This window comes from Erigeron canadensis, chromosome 1, assembly GCF_010389155.1.
Source record: "Erigeron canadensis isolate Cc75 chromosome 1, C_canadensis_v1, whole genome shotgun sequence".
Lineage (NCBI taxonomy): Eukaryota > Viridiplantae > Streptophyta > Magnoliopsida > Asterales > Asteraceae > Erigeron > Erigeron canadensis.
This window is the reverse complement of record NC_057761.1, coordinates 19,349,690-19,370,163: the sequence shown is the minus strand read 5'-3', so window position 1 is coordinate 19,370,163 and position 20,474 is coordinate 19,349,690. Positions and strand designations below refer to the sequence as shown.

Sequence of the window (20,474 nt, the reverse complement as noted above, 5' to 3'; positions counted from 1 at the left end):
CGGAGATGCCAAACAAGTATTTTAATTTAATTAATGTTATTCGCTTTTTCAAACTACTTTCAGACTTAGCCTCTCGCTGAATAAGTGGTTGCTGCTTCTATTTACTTTTCAGTTTTAATTAGTTTAATAGGAAATCGTGACAACCCACAACTGCTAAAATTACATATTATTAGATTTGGTAGTGCAAGTGTTCCCTACTCACTTAACTATACTACACTCATCGGGTTCTCTGCTCGTAAGAGTGTGTGTGTGTTGGGGGGGGGGGGGGGGGGGGAGGGGATAACTACTTGTACAACTTATAAATTTAAAAGCATAAAAAAACCTATATTTTTTAGAAAAAACTCGCTTGATTAGAAACCGATAACTTACTGCCCTATATTGTAATTTCAAGTTATATACAAATTCAAAATACAATTACATAAACCATAAGAAAACGGCTCCGTTTTATGTAAAACGTTATGTTTATGCTTAGAAAACAGCACTGGCATATATACATTTGAAGTAAAATGGCCAGTTTAGATACTTCAACTAATACTTAGCGTTTTATGTAAAATGCCACTAAAAATGGGGGAATGACACGTGTAATTCTCAAACAGTGTTTTGCTATCTACAAACTGGCCAAACGCAACGTTTTATGTAAAACGGGGAGTTTTATATAAAACGGGGCGTTCAACTAATATTTAGCGTTTTATGTAAAATGCCACCAAAAACGGGGGAATGCCACCTGTCATTATCCTGACATGAGTGTCAGACCATGTGTAATTCTCAGACAGTGTTTTGCTATCTACACCGGCCAAACACAGAGTTTTATGTAAAACGAGGTATAAAACAGGGAGTTTTACATAAAACGGAGCGTTTTGGTAGTGTTTGTTTCAAACGGTTGATGTGTGTAGATAGTCTGTCCCTTTATTATTAATGTCATGTTAATTTTTTTTAGTAATATCTTTTTATTAATATATTATTAAATATAAAACATATAGTTAAAAAATAATATATGTGAAATATTAAATAAAAAATGAAAAAATAGTATATGGTGGTTCTGCATTACTTAACTAATGCGGTGTTGAGATGACATCAGGGCCACACCAGGGCCGACAAGTGAATTTCAATCTTTGTATGCGAGATCGAATTTCAAAAATGGGGCCCATATACAAAAAAAATATTTACATATATATATTTTACGATAATTATTATAAGTGTAAAAAAAATATTAATTGCTTAAAGAATCTTTAAACACGAAATATTCATATCATAAAGGTAGTTAAAAGTTACCACTCATTTCATTCTTGGTTGAATAATGTTTTTCTTCGAGCCGTCTTTGAAGCAAAATTATTAATCAAATTTTTATAATCAATACTATCTGATAAATCATTTCTCAATTGCTATCATTGTCAATCCATTCAGCCTTTCTTAACCGCAAGTATTACTTTAATAGCTAGAGTTATAAAAAACTTCTTTCCGCAATTGCCACGGTCACCGAAATAATCAACAACACTCTATATGCAATACATGTATTAGGAAAACAATCCATCCATTTTTTATAGTGTAAAATCTTAATTGCTCCCATATTATTACAATGTAGTAAATTCCTAGGCAACTTCAGCTCCACATATAGTTCATTTGCATCGATATTAGATTGTCTACCATTCTTGAGAGCATCTTCTAGACGACCACAACATGTATTAAGGCTCTAGTGATTAAAAGTGTGCAAATTGTTAGAATCAAACAAGAAGCCAAAAGTGTTTTCTTACTCTTTGTATTGTTCAAATCTTCTTTTAAGAGAGTTTTAATTTATTTAGTTTGTGGACTTTTTGTAATACTTAGTTTCTTTTAAAAAATTACATTTAACTTATTTTTAATATCTATAAATTATGTGAATTTATAACTAACATTTAAATTATATTAATATGAAATTAACAATTTTTAGAAAACGGGGGCGGTCTTAAAAAATGAGGGCCCACTTTAAAATCGGGGCCCTGTGCGCCGGCCTACATTGCACATGCTAAGATCCTCCACCGGATGACATCCTCCATACTCAATAGTTCTGTATCCCCATGATCTTAGCACAGGCCTTATGACCATCTTGTAATAAACTTGAACTTTATCTTAATATCTTTTGGAAAAATCAAGTGTGGTTGCCACCAACTAAAAACCCCAATTCTTTTAAAATCTAGCATCACATAAAACGACTTAAAATATAACTACCTATCTCTCCCAATTAGAACCACAACTAACAATAATTTTAACCAGCGAGTATAAAAATTCTCTTATTATCCAATAATTCAGAATCCATGATTTGGATGCAGAAAATGACCAGATACAAATGTTCAACAAGCATGAACATGAAATAACAGACAACTGGTGCAGGAAGCTCCAGCCTCTACTCCAATTTCTACATGCATTATCACAACACAATTCAACAACCTGCCATAATAAGTAAGAAAATCCAATTAGTATGGCAGATAATATATTCATATCCATTGAGCTCTATCAATCAAGAATTTATTAAGGACAAACTTGTTACTTTACAAATTCAAGACGGTAAGTTGTACGTCACAAAAACTCTAAACAAAAAATTTCTTTTACTGATGCAAAGACAAACAGAAATGAAAACCTAAACTTTCACAAAGATTCAAACTTATTATGACTATCATGTCTACATTGTGTCAAGTTCACCATTAAAGGCCACTTTATCAAACATTGTGAACTTTTTCATCGTGTGGGATTCATTACTTGCAGGACAATGATATCTGGTCGTCGTACAAACAGAAAAAGACATCTTTCGGATCCATTATAATAAAGGAAAAGCTTTTTCCATTTTTCTACCACAATACCACATATCATCAGCACTACTCTCGTCTGACCCTGTCTATATTTCTTCCAAAACCACACATATTTTCATCCCAAAGGAGATGTGATAGTAGAGGTGATCAAAGAAAGGGATGTAGTCTTCGATGACCCTTGTCCTAAGGTCAAGTAAGCCCATTTTATAGCTAAAAGGGAACAGAGTCAAGGGGGTTGCAGGTCATGTGTTATTCACTATGTTTTTGGTCTCTATCAATTTATTCAAACAAATTTAGTAGTATTATAAAACTATAGTTCTTTTAGTAATATACCACAAAGCCTTCCCACCATATCCTGCCCTCACGCACCAACTTCGGTGGAACAAAAAAGGATGGAAAAGATACATGAAGAATAAAAAGTGTTGACAACTTTAACAAAGTCTAAGCAATCAGTGGCTCAAACTCCAGTATTTACAATATCAAAACTCGACAGAGTATTTACCAGAGGTGGCAAATTCATCTCATTTATAAAACCTCCATAATCATTTCATTGAAAAAAAAACTCACAAAAAGTATCATGTATACACCCAAATACACCTTGTCCATTTCCATCCATACAGAAAACAGCCAGTTTGGACCCATTACCCAACATGCCTAAATGATCCATTTTCTACCAGTTATGATAGTACCTACCTCATTTAGTTTCAGAGATTATTTACCTTTTTCATACCTACCTTGCCTTATGTTTCTTGTTCTGTCATATAAAATTTCATATTATATTAGATAAACTATGGTACATAATTTTCAGTATGGGTTTATGACTACTTCCCTAATAAGCATTTGTTTCCAATAGTCACCCTCCGTGCTTCAGATGAATGTTTGGTGGTGTACATAGTAGAGCCAGTTAGCCATCCTATATTTCCTACGACTATTATACCTTAAAAAAAATTTTTACCTTTAGATGTAACAGATGACCTTTTTCAGTATAAACTGTGTAAGAACCATATTCATTCATGATAATGAGTTTCATAATGTATTAATCACTCACCAACTATTCTTATGTGTGCTACAGAAGCATTATTCATTAATATGTCTACCCTTCTCAGACTTTACTTTTATATAGATCAAGTACCGAGAGGAGGCCATCCCTGTAAACCCAGTCACCAATTTTGTCTGCAATTTGCAACACTAACAGTATTGTAGTAATTGATGTTCTTTGTCCACAGTTACAAACCTCGTGGTAATTTCCCTCTAGAATAGGCATTCAAAAGGTGGTTTTTTTCTGCAATTACTGGACCTCTATTTATTTTAAACTCATTGAGGTGTAAGAGTAAGTGCAACTCAAATGAACCCTAAAAAAACGACTCACAGGAAATGAGGTCAACTAATTCGGAAATCATTTCATCTATAAGCTAGGGGTGTTTTCTCAAGCCCGAAATAACTCAAACAACGGTTTCTCACTTTCTTTTATAACATATACCAATAAGTTAAACAAACCATGATAATAGCAATAAGAATAATAACAATAACAATAATAACTTCATTAATAATAGAAGTAATATGTATACCAGTAAATGTGGTAGTATTAACAATTAAATCAACGGTAAGGGTAGGGGTAACCGTAACAGGAACAGTAATAATAAAAATAGCAATTGAGAAGCTTAAAGTGTTATAATGAAAGTTTTATATAAATCTAGAGGGGTGTTTCATATATGGTTGTTCAGGAAACTCGACAATTATCAGGGGAAAAACATAATAGGATATTGGTATTAAATCTTGGCAGATGTAATTATTTAATATTGTTCCATGAACATATAATACTTCATATACTAACAATTGTCAGCATGTATAAAAATCAAAACATTAATAACACTGAAAATATATAGTGAAAAATAGAAGGTAGTAGCAACATATAGAGCCCTGATACCCCAAAGGAATAAAAGTACGTATAGGATCTAGGAGAGCTGAATAAGAAGGAAGTCCACACAAGTCAACACATCAGGCTTGCTAAGGATCTGCAGTGTAGGGACTCCAAATACATTGAACAATGGGTTTAAGATAGTCTCATGTAATGTGTGAGTACTTGCACCCCGAAAAAGACAGATATCTCCAAGTTAATGGTTCCCTTCATTGAGATTAGTATAAATAGAACACTAATGAAAGTTTCCCAAACTAATGTACCTAGAGCATTTGACAATGATAACATCAACTAAATTGTACTACTCTCTGATGATATACAATCTTAACAATCTCAAAACAATACAAATCTATCTCGCATTCATGTATATCCCAAGGTTGTAAATACTGTTTTTTTTTTTTAATTTAAAAAGTAAAAAAAAAAAAAAATTGACTGAAATTGACCGAAATGGCCGGTATTGACCGATAAGTTCCGGGTTTGACCGAAATATGACTAAAGCAATAACTGGACCCGATAACTCATTTTTCGTATCAGTGGAAGGCCGACATCCGATATATCACCGACATATCGGCCGAGATGGCCGATATTTGCAACACTGGTATATCCACAAAAAAATTGACTAGACATCAAATGATCCACAAATGTGGTGGCCTAGTGGTAAAAGCTTGACCTCTAACCCTAAAATACCTAGAGGTCTTGAATTTGGATCCTATGAGCAAACAAATATTCCACTCTTTGGCCATGAAGGTTCGCCTGCAATGAGTCCAGGTTACTCGCAGAGCGGGTAGCTGTCTTGGGTTAAACAAAAAAAAAGGGAAAAACCTTAACACCAAATGGCAAGGTGGGTGGGACTGGGATCATCAAACATAGATGAAAGTGAAAGCAATTATAGAAGAAACTGATAATAACTTCGTCAGCTGAATGCATTTCAATAGCGAAAGTTCTTCCAGATACAAAGCAACATCATCCTTTGATAGGTCTGTCACATTGTTGGTCATATTTTCTGGCCTATATATACGATTCCATGACCAGTTAACTTTTAGAAGGGTGATAAGAGTGAAGCCATATGCGTAAACTTTTACTGGTACATGCATCTCCCAAAAGCGTTCTCATCGAACACCAACCTATCTATACCCTAAAACTTTCTCATTGAACAACCGACCTATCTATACTGCGAAAGCAGTAATAACTAATATCTTCGGATTATGCAAAATGGTAGAATCGAAATAAACCAAAAAAAAAAAAAAAAACCAAAGCAAGACGAAGAAAGAAGATAAGCGAATAAATTAAAAGGAAACCCCTTCCATAGTAGGTTCAAATAAGGTGTGCAGGCCTTCCCCTTGTTTTAGTGGGTGATTCACTACTTATGCTAAAATGGCTTGATCACGAAACAAGAATAATACACACCCTCTACCCCACGCATCATAACGAGTTCACGCGTTTCACCTGTTCCACATATTAAACCCTAAAACTGATACAGAGTTGCGCCTGCTTGAAGTAAAGTGGAGGGGAGTGCGGTCCCTATTGGGCTGACGTGATCATTTACGAAACAACTTATTATTGCAAAAAGGATGGATATTTCGGAAACTACTAGTAAACACTTGATCTTTAGTTAATAATAAGAGACAACATCGATGTCTTTAATCAAATACAGTAGGAGTAGCATGAAAGCATGCATAACATAGGTTATATACAGACTTAGATAACACCTTCGATATAACTAATATCCAAGTTATAATTATCGGGCGCTACAAATTCATATACATAAACTATAAGGTAGAAAAATACCTTAAAAAAAAGGAAATACGTCATCCATTCATGAATCTATCACTCCACGCTCTCAACAACCTTTGGACCTGAACAAAAAAAAAAGCAATCTTTTTTAATAATTAATAAAAAAAAAGAGAAGAGAAAAAGAAAAAGAAAATTGAAATGGGGGAACATTGAGACCGTGTTGATCGGGATGACGGCCGTCTTTGCCCCAACCAATACCACGAGTGGAATCCATGTATTGTTGGACAAGATGACGACATTTCTGCAAATGATTCACACCTTCGATCCTGTAACACCATCGGAGCTTGTCTCTTATGATTTTTGAGGTTTCTATATCTATCCATTTCTCTCTCACCAGATGCTCCCTCATTTCCAGCATAGCCACTGGATCCTTGTACGGATCCGATGGATCGAAATCGGGTGGTTGTTCATCGAACACTACTTCCTTCTTCCTTCCCATTCTTTTTTTTTTTTTAATTAATATGATATCGGCCACAAATAGATATAGTAACCAGTGTGTATGTGTGTGTGAGTTTTTGGAGATTTTGGGGATGTTTTGGGGTTCAGCTATTTACAGCTTCAGTCCCTCCAGTTATGATGGAATCTATTTGTCTATTTGATACACTATTGATATTGAAGTATTGGTAACTATATTTATGGTCATTATGTGTTAAAAAATTTCAACTTAACATTTGATTATGAGGATACTTCTTATAATCATTATTGGATTTGGTTATATCTCATAAAACTACTTTTGACATAGAATGTTAGATTTGGTTATATCTCACAAAACTAGTTTTTGTGAGTTAATATAGCTAAAAAGGAAAACATTTTGATCGTTTTAGGTTTTGCCGTTTAGTTATTGACATTTTAAAACTATATAGGCGTTGCCAATGACGGCTAACTCAACAGGTCAGAGGCAATCTCGGTTTTACACAAGATTTTGAGTTTGATCCTTTGCAATAACAAAATATTAGGGTTTTTCCATCTTAATGTTTGCAACGACCCATAAAAATCGGTGACGTTTCCTTTTACGGAATGTTTGCAAAAAACTATATAAGTGTTATTATCATTTTTTTTTATTTTGTTTTAGGGTTTTTAAGGTGAGGCAAGTAAATAAAAATATAAAAATAGGAGTCTTATATAAAATTCATAAAGACATAAACAAACCCCAAAGAACCAACCGTATAACAGAACATCAATGGCAGAACAACGAGGAAAGAAACGAAGATTAACCTTAGAACCCCCTAATCACCCTCATACTTCCAACCATCATAATCATAATATTATTCATAACAGTAAGAAACACATTATTAGTAAAAAAAGAAAAAGAAGAAGAAATCGTGTAGATGATGATAGTCGCAAATGGGCTTTCTCTAAAAACTCTGATTCTTCTTCACTTTACAAAGGTCTATCCATCGTTTAAGTCTCTTTTATTTACTTATCTATTATTATATTAATTATTATTATAATTACTGCATTATTTTAATGAATTTGTTAATGATGGGTTTTGCTTGCAGATAAGTTTGTATTTGTGTCATATAATATATTGGGTGTTGAAAATGCTAGAAACCATATGGATTTGTACTCTAATGTTCCCTTTAAGTATTTGAATTGGGAATATCGGAAAAGGGTTTTATGCGACGAGATTGCTCGTTATTCTCCTGCCATTTTGTGTTTTCAGGCAAGTTTTCGTTTTGTTCCGTTTTCCATCCTTTGTATCTTTCCGTACATTCTCATTGTGATTTATGTTAACGATTTCCTCATGGGGTTAAACCATTTAGATTAGAATCAGAAACATCTGCCCGAGTGCATAGATACTGGTCCATTTGGTTAGTATTTGCTAATGTATGACTCTGATTGTAGGATATCTAGAAAACCCTACATTATGTTCCCTGAGTCACACGAGTTACATATGCTATTGTTTATCTATCCAAATCAATCACCGTCAATTATTGGATGTTGTCATACCATATGTTTCTATCTCCACTTTTACACATAATTTATCAGACCAAATGATCATCATCCATATTCACCATTACCGTATCGAATTTGAAAACCGGACAATAACTAATTTTAAAACGAGAACGCAACTTTGAAGTAACAAAAGTGTTAACTTACAAATTGCAGTTAGCAATACCAATAGGCAAGTGCATGACTGGGTTCTGAATTTTGAGATGGTTAGATACGATTGTTGGGAAGGGGATATTGAATCAGTTCGAAAATTTAAGACTGGGTATAGGTTTGTAAAGAAATCGAACGAACACTAACGACATGTTCTTCACATTCCTTCGTTTAACATAGCAAACAGATAGCCAGACATAAAGCTGTGTATCTATTTGTTCATTGGTGTTCATGAACGAACAAAATGAGCACAAGTGAACAAAAGTGAACAAAATCACATACAAATGAACGCAGACTAATCAGTAACCAACATATAACTTGAAGCATTACAATACAAATTTGACATCTAATAATCATCTAAAAACTGAAATACTTACTTACCATGCTTAATTTTGGTTTGAAAAAGTTTTATTAGATATGCAAGTTACTAAAACAAGAAAGTCCATATATTATTTCTATGAACATAAATGAACAAGACGAATGCTAACGAACAAATTATTGAATACTAACGAACATAATTGAATGAACGAGATCTATGTTCATGTTCGTTCCTTTAGTTCAACGAATGAAGTTGAATAAAATTCCTCCGAATGGTTCACAAACGATTCGAGAACCATTTAATTCTTTTACAACCCCGGGTATTTGGTGAGGCGGCATTAAAGGTTTGGGTCAGACAACAGTTAAACTTATGCAATTTTTGCACAAGTTTTTTGCATTAAATGAGGAGAATAAGATACTTAGTCCAATGAGTTAACCTGCTCATGACTCCTTCCGAAATTTTTAGTATAATAAAAGGAGTTGCCAAGAGGGCTACACACTCTTGAAATTGATGTTCACAAACATTATATTGCTGACATAGTTATAAAATTTCACGACTGCAGGAGGTTGATCGCTTTGATGATTTGAATAGAATTTTACAAATAGATGGGTTTAGAGGAATTTACCAGGTATACTTTTAGTTCTTTGCATTTGTTGTATGGTCCTATGTAGCATCACAAGATTCTAGTTAGGCCTGATTTTTCTGGCAGGCTCGTACAGGGGAAGCATGTGATGGTTGTGCCATATTTTGGAAAGATGAATTGTAAGCGAGTTTTATGTCTTTTCAATTTGGTGGGAAGTACAACGTTATTGTTAGTATAATTATTTATGATACGAATATAATGCATCCTATCATCTTATATATGAAGCTATGGGTTGTTGATCTTATTTGTATTGTTGAGCTTCTGAAGCATTTTGTCCATCATATCCTGGTACAGATTCTCACTGCAGCATGCGGACACCATCGAGTTTAAGCGGTCTGGCCTGCGTGACAATGTTGCTCAATTTTGTGTGCTAAAGGTATTAATTAAAATCTTATGTAACTATCTGATTTCTTTCGAGTTTGTTGTATAGGGTTCAAAGGCTACACTCTATTTGTCCTGTGATATTACTATTATATATTAATAAGTATTTAAATATCAAATTGTTGCTTTCTACATGAGGTGCTGTGCATCCAATGAAGCATCTTGTTCAGTTGTTCTTGTGAACATTTGATCATTCGGCAGGTTTCTTTTGATTTTATTTTTTTCTTTTGGTAATACCTATTGACCCTCTGCCCTCTAACACACACAGATGAATGGGAACCCGAATATTGATGACACTGAAAATGTAAAGTAAGTATCCAGATAATGGCTTTTTTCTTAGTGGTTACAAGAACTCTTTCTATATCTTAATAAAGTGTGCTAGTATGTCACTTATGGGACTTTCAATCCTGATAACCTAGGCACATGCATAAGACACATACATAAAGGATAACAACTTAAACTGTGTTTTTGTTTGATATTATATGATTACAACATTACTCAGGAAAAAGAACACTTTCATTGCTATGAACAGATTATATTAATGATTTATATGATATTATTAGATTCTGTAGTTTTTTGCTTTACTAGTGTCTTTGAACTATAATAATTAGGTTTTACATATGTGTAGGTCACCAACGTCTCGGAGCATATTAGTTGGAAATATACATGTGCTTTTCAATCCAAGTCGCGGGGATATTAAGTTGGGTCAGGTACATCCTCCAGTTACTTTATCCGCTTGCAGTTCTTGGCAAAATGTAGTTTGCATTTTTATATCTTTTAATTACGTGCTCAAACAATATGTTATATGTAACTTGGATACTTGTAACTTCTATCATTATGTCAATTACATTAATTTGGTTTATTTTCTTAAGCTTGTCAGACCATGTAGCAACCTTAGTATTGGTTATGTAGCACTATTCTATAATTAGCCAATCCATTAGAATATATTCTCGTCTTCCAACTCACTGTCTGATAATTGTAAATACCATTCCCAGTCCTTTTTGCCCAGACCTGAAGCATGATGCACATATCATCATTTATCAATTAAAACACGTTCTCCCAATGTGAAGTCTTCTAACTGATTCCCACTATTGGTCTTTACTGATGATCTACTAGCGAGGCCTCTCAGTTTGAGCCTTAGGCTCCATTCTTGAGTTGTTTTTTTAAAGGAAAAGAAAGGGAAAGATAAGAAATTTTAAGGTTTTGCATTCTTGAGTTATTTTTGCTGAAAGAAAAGAAAGTGCAGGGAAGGGAAACTCAAGGCTTTTTCATTCCAAAACTTTCTGGCCATTTTGGCCTGATTTGAATGGAAAAGGTTCTATGATGGTGTCCTCACCCTTACATCCACAATCACAAAATCTTCTGTCTACTTCTTCCTGGTATTTTCTTGGAATCCTTCCACCACATCTTCAATTTTTTTAAGAACATAGGAATTAGGTATTGAATTCATGAATTGGGGCTATTTGGTAGGTATGATTTGTTTTTGGTTGAATATGGTATTGTGGCCGGAAAAGAGGCAGTGGAGGTGGTTGCCGGCGGCGGTGGTGATGGTGTTGGTGGAGGGACTGATGGGAAGAATGATGTTGTTGTTGTTTATAAATGGTGGTGAAGATGGTGGGAGAATGTGGCCGGAGGTTGTGCCACCGGTGTTTTGGTTTCCGGCAACATTTCAATACTTTTGATAGTTTAGGTTTTTTTTTCTTTTACTTTCCTTCAACTCAAGAATGGCTTTTTTCTATATAATCTTCTATCCTTTCCTCCCCTATCTAATCTTCCCCTTTCTTTTCTTTTACTAAAAACTCAAGAATATAGTGTTAATGTATTTAGAATCCGTTGATAGGCTTGTTCTCAAGGCTATTCAATATTTAGAAAAAACCTCATGTTCCTTTATTTCTATAAATAAATTTGATCCCTTTCTTCTAGAACTGCTGCAACTTCTGCTTTCTCCTTCAAGCTGTTCCATATTTTATTTTTGTATGCACATTCAAAACACAAATGATACTGTGAGTCTCTTACTTGTTAGTAAAATTAGACAGGAATTATTTTTTTGTATATACTGCTTCATCATCTTTTCTTTGTTTTGCTGTTAATAGCTACCCGTAGCATCAATGCCTGACTTGGGATGCATTGTATAAATGGCTTCAATAACTTCTGCATATATCACAAACACTGATACATGAGTTAATTCAATTTATGTTCCCAGTCTACAAATCATTTCTATTTACGTCTTTGAATCATATTGGCAACATTTGCGAAATCTGGTATTGTAATTTCATACATATCCCATTTATTCACATACTTACATAAGAGTCCTCGTGCAAACCAACTGTTATACCACATGGACACATATTCACCATTCCAACTTTGCTGGCTATAAATTTTTTGTTCTTTACCTTTAATCCCCGAGTACATTACCAGCTCTAAGGAGTTTTCTCCTTTATATAGACAACCCAAATTCTTCTTATCTCAAAACAACTATACAAACAACGTTGTTTTGATTATTGATTTTAACTAGCAATCTGATCGTGGCATTTTGGGCAGTTTATTGATATCTAGGCGACTAGGCAGTTTTCAATAATTTTTTAAGTGATTTCGGATTTTTTTTTTTATTGGTGGTTTCTGGTTGTTATTTCTGGTGGTTTCCATTGGTTGACAAATGTTTTCCCTTCGGCGGTTTGAGAGAGGGAGCTGGTGGCTTATAAAAAAGGAGATGGGGAATCAAATGATTGTTGGCGAGATGTTGTCATTCGGCCTACTTAAGCTACAGAGGCAAAAGGCTGAAGAAGTATTAAGGCAGCAGGCCTGAATACTTAGGCTATGTAAACCGGCCCCTTAATCTAAATTTGGCACGGTTTTTTGTCAGGTTACTTGGAGAGTTGGATACCAAGTTTAGCTAAACCCTAATTGTAGCCTATATATTCTCTTGTCTCTTGTACATGTATTGTGGTGGAAAACTCGATAAGAAAACCTGTTTGCCCCATGTGAATTAGTTTACACTGTTAGCAGAATTCAGCCAGCGCGTTGACCTGGTACAAAAAAAATGGACATCTTACTGAATCCGAAAGGTCGACTACGACAAAAACGTAGTTCTTCCCACAGCTTTGGCAGATCGCTTAGCCCCGTTCATCTTCGGCGCAAGAGCGCTCGATCAGTGAGCTATTACGCACTCTTTCAAGGGTGGCTGCTTCTAGTTTAAGAAACCACGTTAAACCTCCCGTGTTCTTCATTATTTGTTATTTTCCCGTTCTTGTGTGTGAGTGTGTTTAATCCTAACTATAATTTGATTGGGGAGGAGAGGGTAATGTGTCAGGTTCCTGTTGGAGCTCCTTTACCTTGAAAATAGGTGTGGCAGGTAGTGTTATATGTTAACAGTATATATGATATGTTGGGTGTGTTGTATTTGCTTATGCATGCAAGTTAACCTCAGTTTTAACATAAATTACTATTATCCGTTAAAATCCTTCATTTTGCATAATATAGATTTGTTAAAACTCTATACATATAATATTTATTTTTAGAAATGGCACGCATGATATGAGTTTTGGAAAATGTTTAAGGGTGTAAATAAGATTCTATAATCCACACATAGGCCTTTTAGGATGACCCAAACCTCTTCTTAGAAATGACATCTTTTAGGTTCCAAATCAGCATCTATCTGGCATATTATACTCTGGAATTGCATGGTGAGACTCTGGTTAATTACCATGGTGAACCATTTTTGTGTGTGTATGTTTTTACTTTTATACCTTTAAAAGAATTGACTAATAAATTACTATCTATATTCTATATCATTGTATGTGCGATTCACTTACCAAAGGATGTGAAACTTATTATGTGACATACAACTATTGTAAGGAAATGCACTCATCTAGATATTGCAGGTTCGATTATTTCTTGCAGAGGCTCATAGACTTTCTCAGATTTGGGGCAATATACCTGTTATCCTTGGCGGTGATTTAAATAGTATGCCTCAGGTATTCTTTTTGGCTTCAAATTGAACTTAATTTCTGGTTATGTATCAGATGGAGGTTTTATTTTAGACTACTTGAAACTTTGAGAACCAAGGGACCAATATGGGCCTTCCAATATATTTGATTAGAGGTAAATCATTTGTTGGATTTTTTTAGTTAAATAAAACGGAAAATGACATAATAGTAAATCCAAAACCAACTTCCAACCAACTTTTGAAATTAAAATATCGCAAACATGGTTAATCGTGATATGAAATAAGTTATACCATAGCGGCCTCTTTTGGTAGACACCTCACTTGACATACTTTTAATGACTTTCTTAATTACATCTTTAGTTGGCATTGAAACTGGTAATGTGAATTTAACACCAATCGGTGATCACATTTGACTTTAAATCTTAGCTATTATCACATGTGACTGATATGGTGTATCATTTTTCAACCTTGTTAAAGAAGCTGTAGTTAAATGTGAATAAACACCAAACTATACTCATCCTGTGAATAACTGCCCTAGAAAGTTAATTAACATGTATAAAAAAGTTCACTTGTAAGGACAAGTGATTTAAAACCTTAGGGTATGATCACAGGTGATTCTAAATACCAGACTCTAATTATATGTGAATAAACATCAAAGATGTACGTTTGAGTATATATGAAGCCGTAATCACAGGTGAACACGAAGCTTTAAAAACATGTGATATCAACAATTAATAATCACTAGAATTCTACTCACTCGATGCGTGTTCACATGGATAGTTTTCCAACTTTTGAAGTTCAGAAAAATTAAATTTCTAGCAAAGAGACGCTTCTAAGGGTAACGGCGCCCAACTCCGCTGACCACCGCTTATGGACGGGGTTTAAGCGGTGGTGTAAGAAATGTCTCCAACTTTAGGTTCCATTATACAATGAAATATGTTTTTATTGTTAAGTAATTTGTGTTGAACTTAGTTGCATATTCATGAAGTTACCGTACAAGTTACTTTTAAATCAGAGGCAACTTTAGTACTTTTAATATTCTTAAAATGTCGAGTTTTAAGACTATACTCAAATGCTTTATATATATATACGAGCATAGTGCCCGCGCGTTGCGGCGGCTAGAAGGTGATGACAATATAAAAGGGAGGTGGTGGAGAAGGAGGGCGGCGGCGGAGGGTGATAGAGGTCGATGAGAGTGTGTAATGATTAGAAAGTACGGGGGAAAAGAGGGTATATATTATATAAGGGTTTTATGTTTAAGTAGGGGTATTTTGGGAAGAAAAAAAGTGCTGACTTTTAAGAAATCCAATACTCTATATAAGGGAGTATAGATATAGATATATATATATATATTGGGGAGCCTTATTTTGAGAACCTATATTTTTATAAGAACCGTGAGAACTCTTAAATTTTATATTGAATAACATGTTTTTTTTGTTCATTCATATGTGAAACGTTATAAAAATATATGTTGCAAAAGAAACTTTTTTTCAAAACCTTATATATAGCTGTTTGTCACATGTGAACAGAAAACGTGAACAAATTCATTCACCAGTTCACAATGCTACTTTGAAGGTTTCTTCAAAAAGTTTCTTCTACAACATACATTTTTATATCATTTCACATGTGAATGAACAAAAAAAACATGTAATCAAATATATAATTTAAGAGTTCTCACGGTTCTTACAAAAAAATGGTTTTCAAAATAAGGAAACTCTATATTAATATATATATATATATGCGGATTATAAATGTTACACCATGATCACATGTGATATAGTATATAACTATATAATATTTCCATTCCCACCAAAAAAACGAAGTTCGTCTAGAATATAATCAGTGGGGTTTCTAAATAAAGAAAAAAGGTTTACATTTCAATTCTGCAACTTGTAAATTTATAGATTTACTGTTTTTGAGATAGTTAATTATAAAGAAACATAGGCTGTAAGTGGGTTTTTTCTTAGATCAATTGAATGATGGCTAAGATTGGTTCTCAAATTTTAAAGTGGTCTTAAATGAATCACCTCTATCTTTCTTTGTTATGCCTCTGTTTTTTCCTTTTCCTTAATCTTTTAAACTCATCTTTTCATGTTTTTTTCAGAGTGCAATGTACGAGTTCATATCTTCATCTGAGGTCAGTGTGGTTTTGGGAAAAGCATTGTTATTGATATTTGAGTGAAGTACCAAAATCGTTATTAGGTTTTACTCAATATTGCATGTTTTGGTCCTGTAAAATCTTCTTGTGGGCTTGTGGCAATATTTGTCTTCATACGAAGATTTAATAGCTCAACAAATTTAGGACCTGGGATGTCTTATTAAAAAGGTATTATGCCCAATCGTTTACATAACAAATAATGGGTAAGACTGTCAATGTCATGTTGTGGTTGCACGTCTAAAATTTATGGGCGTTTAGACTCAATATGGATAAAAACCTTCATATAAGTTCCAGAAATTCAAAATCTTAAAAGACATACAGACAGCAACGGTGCTACAGTGCTTCAACTGGGCCGGCTGACGCCGCTGAAGTTGCTTTTTTAACCTGCTTGAAAAATGTTCTAGCTTTTTTCATGCCTATAGGCTTAGAGATACTTAAGTGAGGTTTTGTAATTCATTATATTCTCAAATGATACATTTTTTCATGAATATTTTATCTATTTGTCTAATGCAGTTGAACATCCTACATCACGAACGCAAGAAAATATCTGGGCAGCTATGCCCATTAGAATACCCGCATTTTCAATCTCCTAGTAATTATTCTTCTAGGTCTGTGATTGAACCATTTGCTGACATTTTGTCTTGAATATATAAATAACTCTATCAAAGTGAGATGTGTTGCTTATCTTGTTGACTGAGCATGCTTCATCTTAATATCACTAGGTGGAGTAAAGAAGAATTACAGCTAGCTACCGGAAATGAAGGATCTAGTTACCTTAGGCACAATTTAATACTGAAAAGTGCATATCATGGAGTCCCAGTAAGTGATTAATATGTTTTATGACTTTATCTATTTTTTTGTGATCATTGTTTATTTTATCTGTCTATAACTCACTCCTGTAAGACAAACTAGAAGGGGCTTTTAGACGAGCATCGCTTAACTGGTTATATGATGTGAATAATCGTAGTCGAGTAATAGACTGTAATAAAACTTGGTTCAGAGATATAGTGGGTACGAAACTGATTCTTTTACCCAGATAACCACAGTTTCTCCGTTTATCCAAACTATAAATATTGATTATGGCCACTTGAAATAACCAGTTTCAAAACACAAATTCAATTACCGCTGTAGTTTAGTGGGACGTGCACCATGCTTCCTTTGTGACAAGGGTCAGGGAGGCCCTTGTCTGTGTGGCTACTTTTATGACTTGAAAGCACGACATAACTGGTTGAATATATGGCTATTCTTATTTTGTTTGAAACTTATCATCTTGTTGGACAATTATAGATGTGATAAGCATTATTTAATCTAAAAGTGGATTTCATTTTCTTTAGGCGAGCCGTTTGACAAGAGATAATCATGGAGAACCCTTAGCGACATCCTTCCACTCCAAATTTATGGGTACCGTTGATTACATATGGTATGACTAAAATCCAAATTTTTGGGCACATTTTTATTTATTCTAAAAGTCAAATGTGTGTATAGTATTTTGCTTTTTCATATTAAAGTTTTCATGCTCACACAGGCATACTGAGGATCTTGTTCCTTTGAAAGTTCTTGAAACATTACCAATTAAAGTTTTGAAGAAAACAGGAGGGCTTCCATGTAAGGTATAATATATAATTGTCAAAGACACCCGTTGAATCTCTACATTAACATATGTAAACTTTTATCTGTATGTTTTCCCTGTCATGAATTTTTGTCGATAATTGCTCTCCTCACCTGCCCCCCACCATTAAGGTCCGTCACAATCATGATTTTTATGTCTTGTGATACTTTAGGTGCACTGCTTGCTTCTTAAAATTGGTAGTTCCAAAGTTTTCATAGACTTACATAGAGTGATTTTACTTTCTGATTATTGTAGCTTTTCTTTTGCTGCGAACAGAAATCAGTATTCTTACATAAGTCAGAACTTCAAATAGTAGCATCCTTGTTTTATCTTTTTCAATTTTTTCTTTGTACATTATAACAATGCCTAATATCGTTTGTTCTGACAACCTTAGTTTAGAAATTATAAAACAGGATAGGTGGGAAAGTGAACCAGTTGAACAGCTCTATTACAATATACTAGATATATTGTTGGTAACCTTGGTGGTAGATACAAGTCTTGCCCCCTAACTGCTACTTCTTGTGCTTACTCAACTTGTCTGGTGCAGGATTGGGGAAGCGACCATCTTGCTCTTGTGTGTGAACTAGCATTTGCGAATGATTCTGGTAGAATACTTGACGATGCAACATGAAGAAGTTAACATTAAGACAAGTATTCAGTCTGAGAATATTCAAATAATCAACTGTATGTGGTAAGAATTCATGTAGGTGTTTGAATCTCAAGTTAAAAAAAACATGTTCTTCGTTGGATGTTGGTTAACTATGTTTCAAATATTCATTCATTCTCTCACACACCCTGAAAAAAAATTCATGATTTAACTATTGTATTATATGTAATACAGATGATTCAGTGTCATTGTAAGAATTTTGTCGATCATAATCATTTTCACAAGGATTGAATTTTCACGAAAATCATAGTATCTAAATATTGTAATGCGCCGGAGGTGTCTTGTTATTCTTCATCTAAAAACATAAAATATTATACCTATATAAATTTATATTATAAAAAGAAACCTACCCTTTTTTATCCTCAGAAAACCCCTTTGTTTGAACTTAATTTTTCATCCACTCATTTTCTACCAAAATCACTTCTAAAAATTTCTGTGAAATTAATTTTTGTAGAGAAAGAGAAATCTCTAATTTATAGGGAATCCTTGATTACCTTCCATTTCTATTATATGTATCATCTTATATATTGCAATATAGTGTAACTTGTGATACGATGATATAGACAAACATATATTCTCCTCTTTCTATTCCTTCCCTCTTTGACATCTATATTATTCCTTTCTATTCTTTTCCTTTTTGACATCTATATTATTCCTCTTTTTATTCTTCCTTTTTGACATTCATCTTCTTCTATATTATTAATTGTTTTAGTTTCCAGGTGCTTGATTTAAGAATCAAGCAATTTCTAATAGCTATACGATAAAGTTTTATAAATAATAAAATTAAAAGCATAAAGTTATTGGTAATATGGGAATTATGTGGTTGTTCACTTGTTTGTAAGAAGGATGTATATTTTATTGTTGTAAGTGTTTGTGGAAATGATAAATGAAAAGCTAACGTGTCATGCTGATTAGAATGTTTGTTGGGAGGACAACCTCAACTCATGCGGACAGCCTGAATATTGTAAACTATTGATGTGTTTTGATTATCTATTTCTAAAAACCATGATCATTTTAATTCACTTTTTACTTCAGTTCTGTGTGGAAATATTTTCTTTCGTTCACTAGCTTTCTATGTGATTATGTCCAATCTCTCATCATCTCTTTGTGGTGGTGCACGACTTAATCCAATAGCTCTCATGTGTCGCGTCGACCATACGATCTCTTTGCCTTCACCTAGTTAGAAATTATTTTTTTCATATTTCCGGCCATCACTTCCATTTCTTGAAAAACTATCACTAGTACAAAAAAAAGAGAATAAAGACTGGGTAAAATGATAATAGAGACCAGTTTAACAAAGAGACCGGTTTCATTCTAATTAAGTTGTCTCTATTATTTTTTTCGCGCTTATACATTATCATCCCGCCAAAACCATAGAGACCAATTTTTAATAATCTAACCGGTCTCTATTCTTTTTATTTTATTAAAAAAAAAATGAGTTGCTACTCATCAAAACCTGGCCTGCTCCTGCTATATTATACCAAAATGTTACCAAAACACTCCAAAACGATACCTCCTTCAAATCTCTACATTCATACCAAAACATTCAATACAAAAGCAAAACCTATTACATATATGCTCTAAACATTCATAAAAAGAGCCAAAACAAACTTGCTGCACAATATATACCAACCAAACTACCGGTAACAAAAATTTAAGTTGCTTGTTGCACAATAATCAAATCCAAACGAATACCTAGTGCACAATGAAAGTAATGCTCAATCAAACTAGTACGAAATCAAACCACTAAATGGAATATAAAACTAAGTATCTTCTAAAAACTAAACAAGGTTAAAGTTACTAAAGTCATATGAAATTCCTAAAAATAAAGTCAAAGTTCGATGCATAGTTCATACTTTAGTCCTTTGGAATCGAAATTGTATTTGTCCAAAAACGAGTCATAGCATCTAATTTTGAATGCTCGTAGGTCAGCATTGTTACTTATATATATATATATACTAGATATTTTACCCCACGCGAAGCGCGGCTAACTAAAAAGATTATTTTATACATTAGCAAATAGCTATTCTATAGGTTTATTATGTAAAAATTGATTATGTTATAGTTCATGGTTAATTCATGTATCACTCTGGTCACCCTTTGTTTTTTCGGACATGTCGATAGCACAGTCACTTAACCTACTATAGTGATTA

At 33.7% G+C, this 20,474-nt stretch overlaps 2 protein-coding genes across 2 annotated transcripts; one reads left to right on the top strand and one right to left on the bottom strand.

The window, feature by feature from the left end:
- Nucleotides 1-2,240: 2,240 nt before the first annotated feature.
- On the bottom strand, nt 2,241-7,025 carry LOC122610043 (NADH dehydrogenase [ubiquinone] 1 beta subcomplex subunit 10-B). Its single transcript, XM_043783026.1, has 3 exons — nt 6,652-7,025; nt 6,490-6,557; nt 2,241-2,424 (listed from the first exon to the last, which is right to left on the bottom strand). The coding sequence occupies exons 1-2, from the start codon at nt 6,932-6,934 to the stop codon at nt 6,529-6,531; spliced, it is 312 nt and encodes a 103-aa protein (XP_043638961.1). The 5' UTR covers nt 6,935-7,025; the 3' UTR covers nt 2,241-2,424; nt 6,490-6,528.
- A 618-nt stretch (nt 7,026-7,643) lies between these two features.
- LOC122580033 (carbon catabolite repressor protein 4 homolog 5-like) lies at nt 7,644-18,530 on the top strand. Its single transcript, XM_043752306.1, has 14 exons — nt 7,644-7,883; nt 7,995-8,158; nt 9,480-9,545; nt 9,627-9,679; nt 9,855-9,936; nt 10,210-10,250; nt 10,570-10,651; nt 13,823-13,915; nt 15,992-16,024; nt 16,559-16,653; nt 16,768-16,864; nt 17,380-17,465; nt 17,571-17,655; nt 18,202-18,530. The coding sequence occupies exons 1-14, from the start codon at nt 7,676-7,678 to the stop codon at nt 18,283-18,285; spliced, it is 1,269 nt and encodes a 422-aa protein (XP_043608241.1). The 5' UTR covers nt 7,644-7,675; the 3' UTR covers nt 18,286-18,530.
- Nucleotides 18,531-20,474: the final 1,944 nt, after the last annotated feature.

Excerpts from the sequence above, each read along its gene's own strand:
- LOC122610043 (XM_043783026.1), bottom strand. The coding sequence starts at position 6,934 with ATGGGAAGGAAGAAGGAAGTAGTGTTCGATGAACAACCACCCGATTTC. Across the intron at positions 6,558-6,651 it reads CCGTCATCCCGATCAACACG|GTCCAAAGGTTGTTGAGAGC; the intron begins GTCTCAATGTTC and ends TTTTTTGTTCAG.
- LOC122580033 (XM_043752306.1), top strand. The coding sequence starts at position 7,676 with ATGGCAGAACAACGAGGAAAGAAACGAAGATTAACCTTAGAACCCCCT. Across the intron at positions 8,159-9,479 it reads CTGCCATTTTGTGTTTTCAG|GAGGTTGATCGCTTTGATGA; the intron begins GCAAGTTTTCGT and ends TCACGACTGCAG. Across the intron at positions 16,654-16,767 it reads CCTAGTAATTATTCTTCTAG|GTGGAGTAAAGAAGAATTAC; the intron begins GTCTGTGATTGA and ends TAATATCACTAG.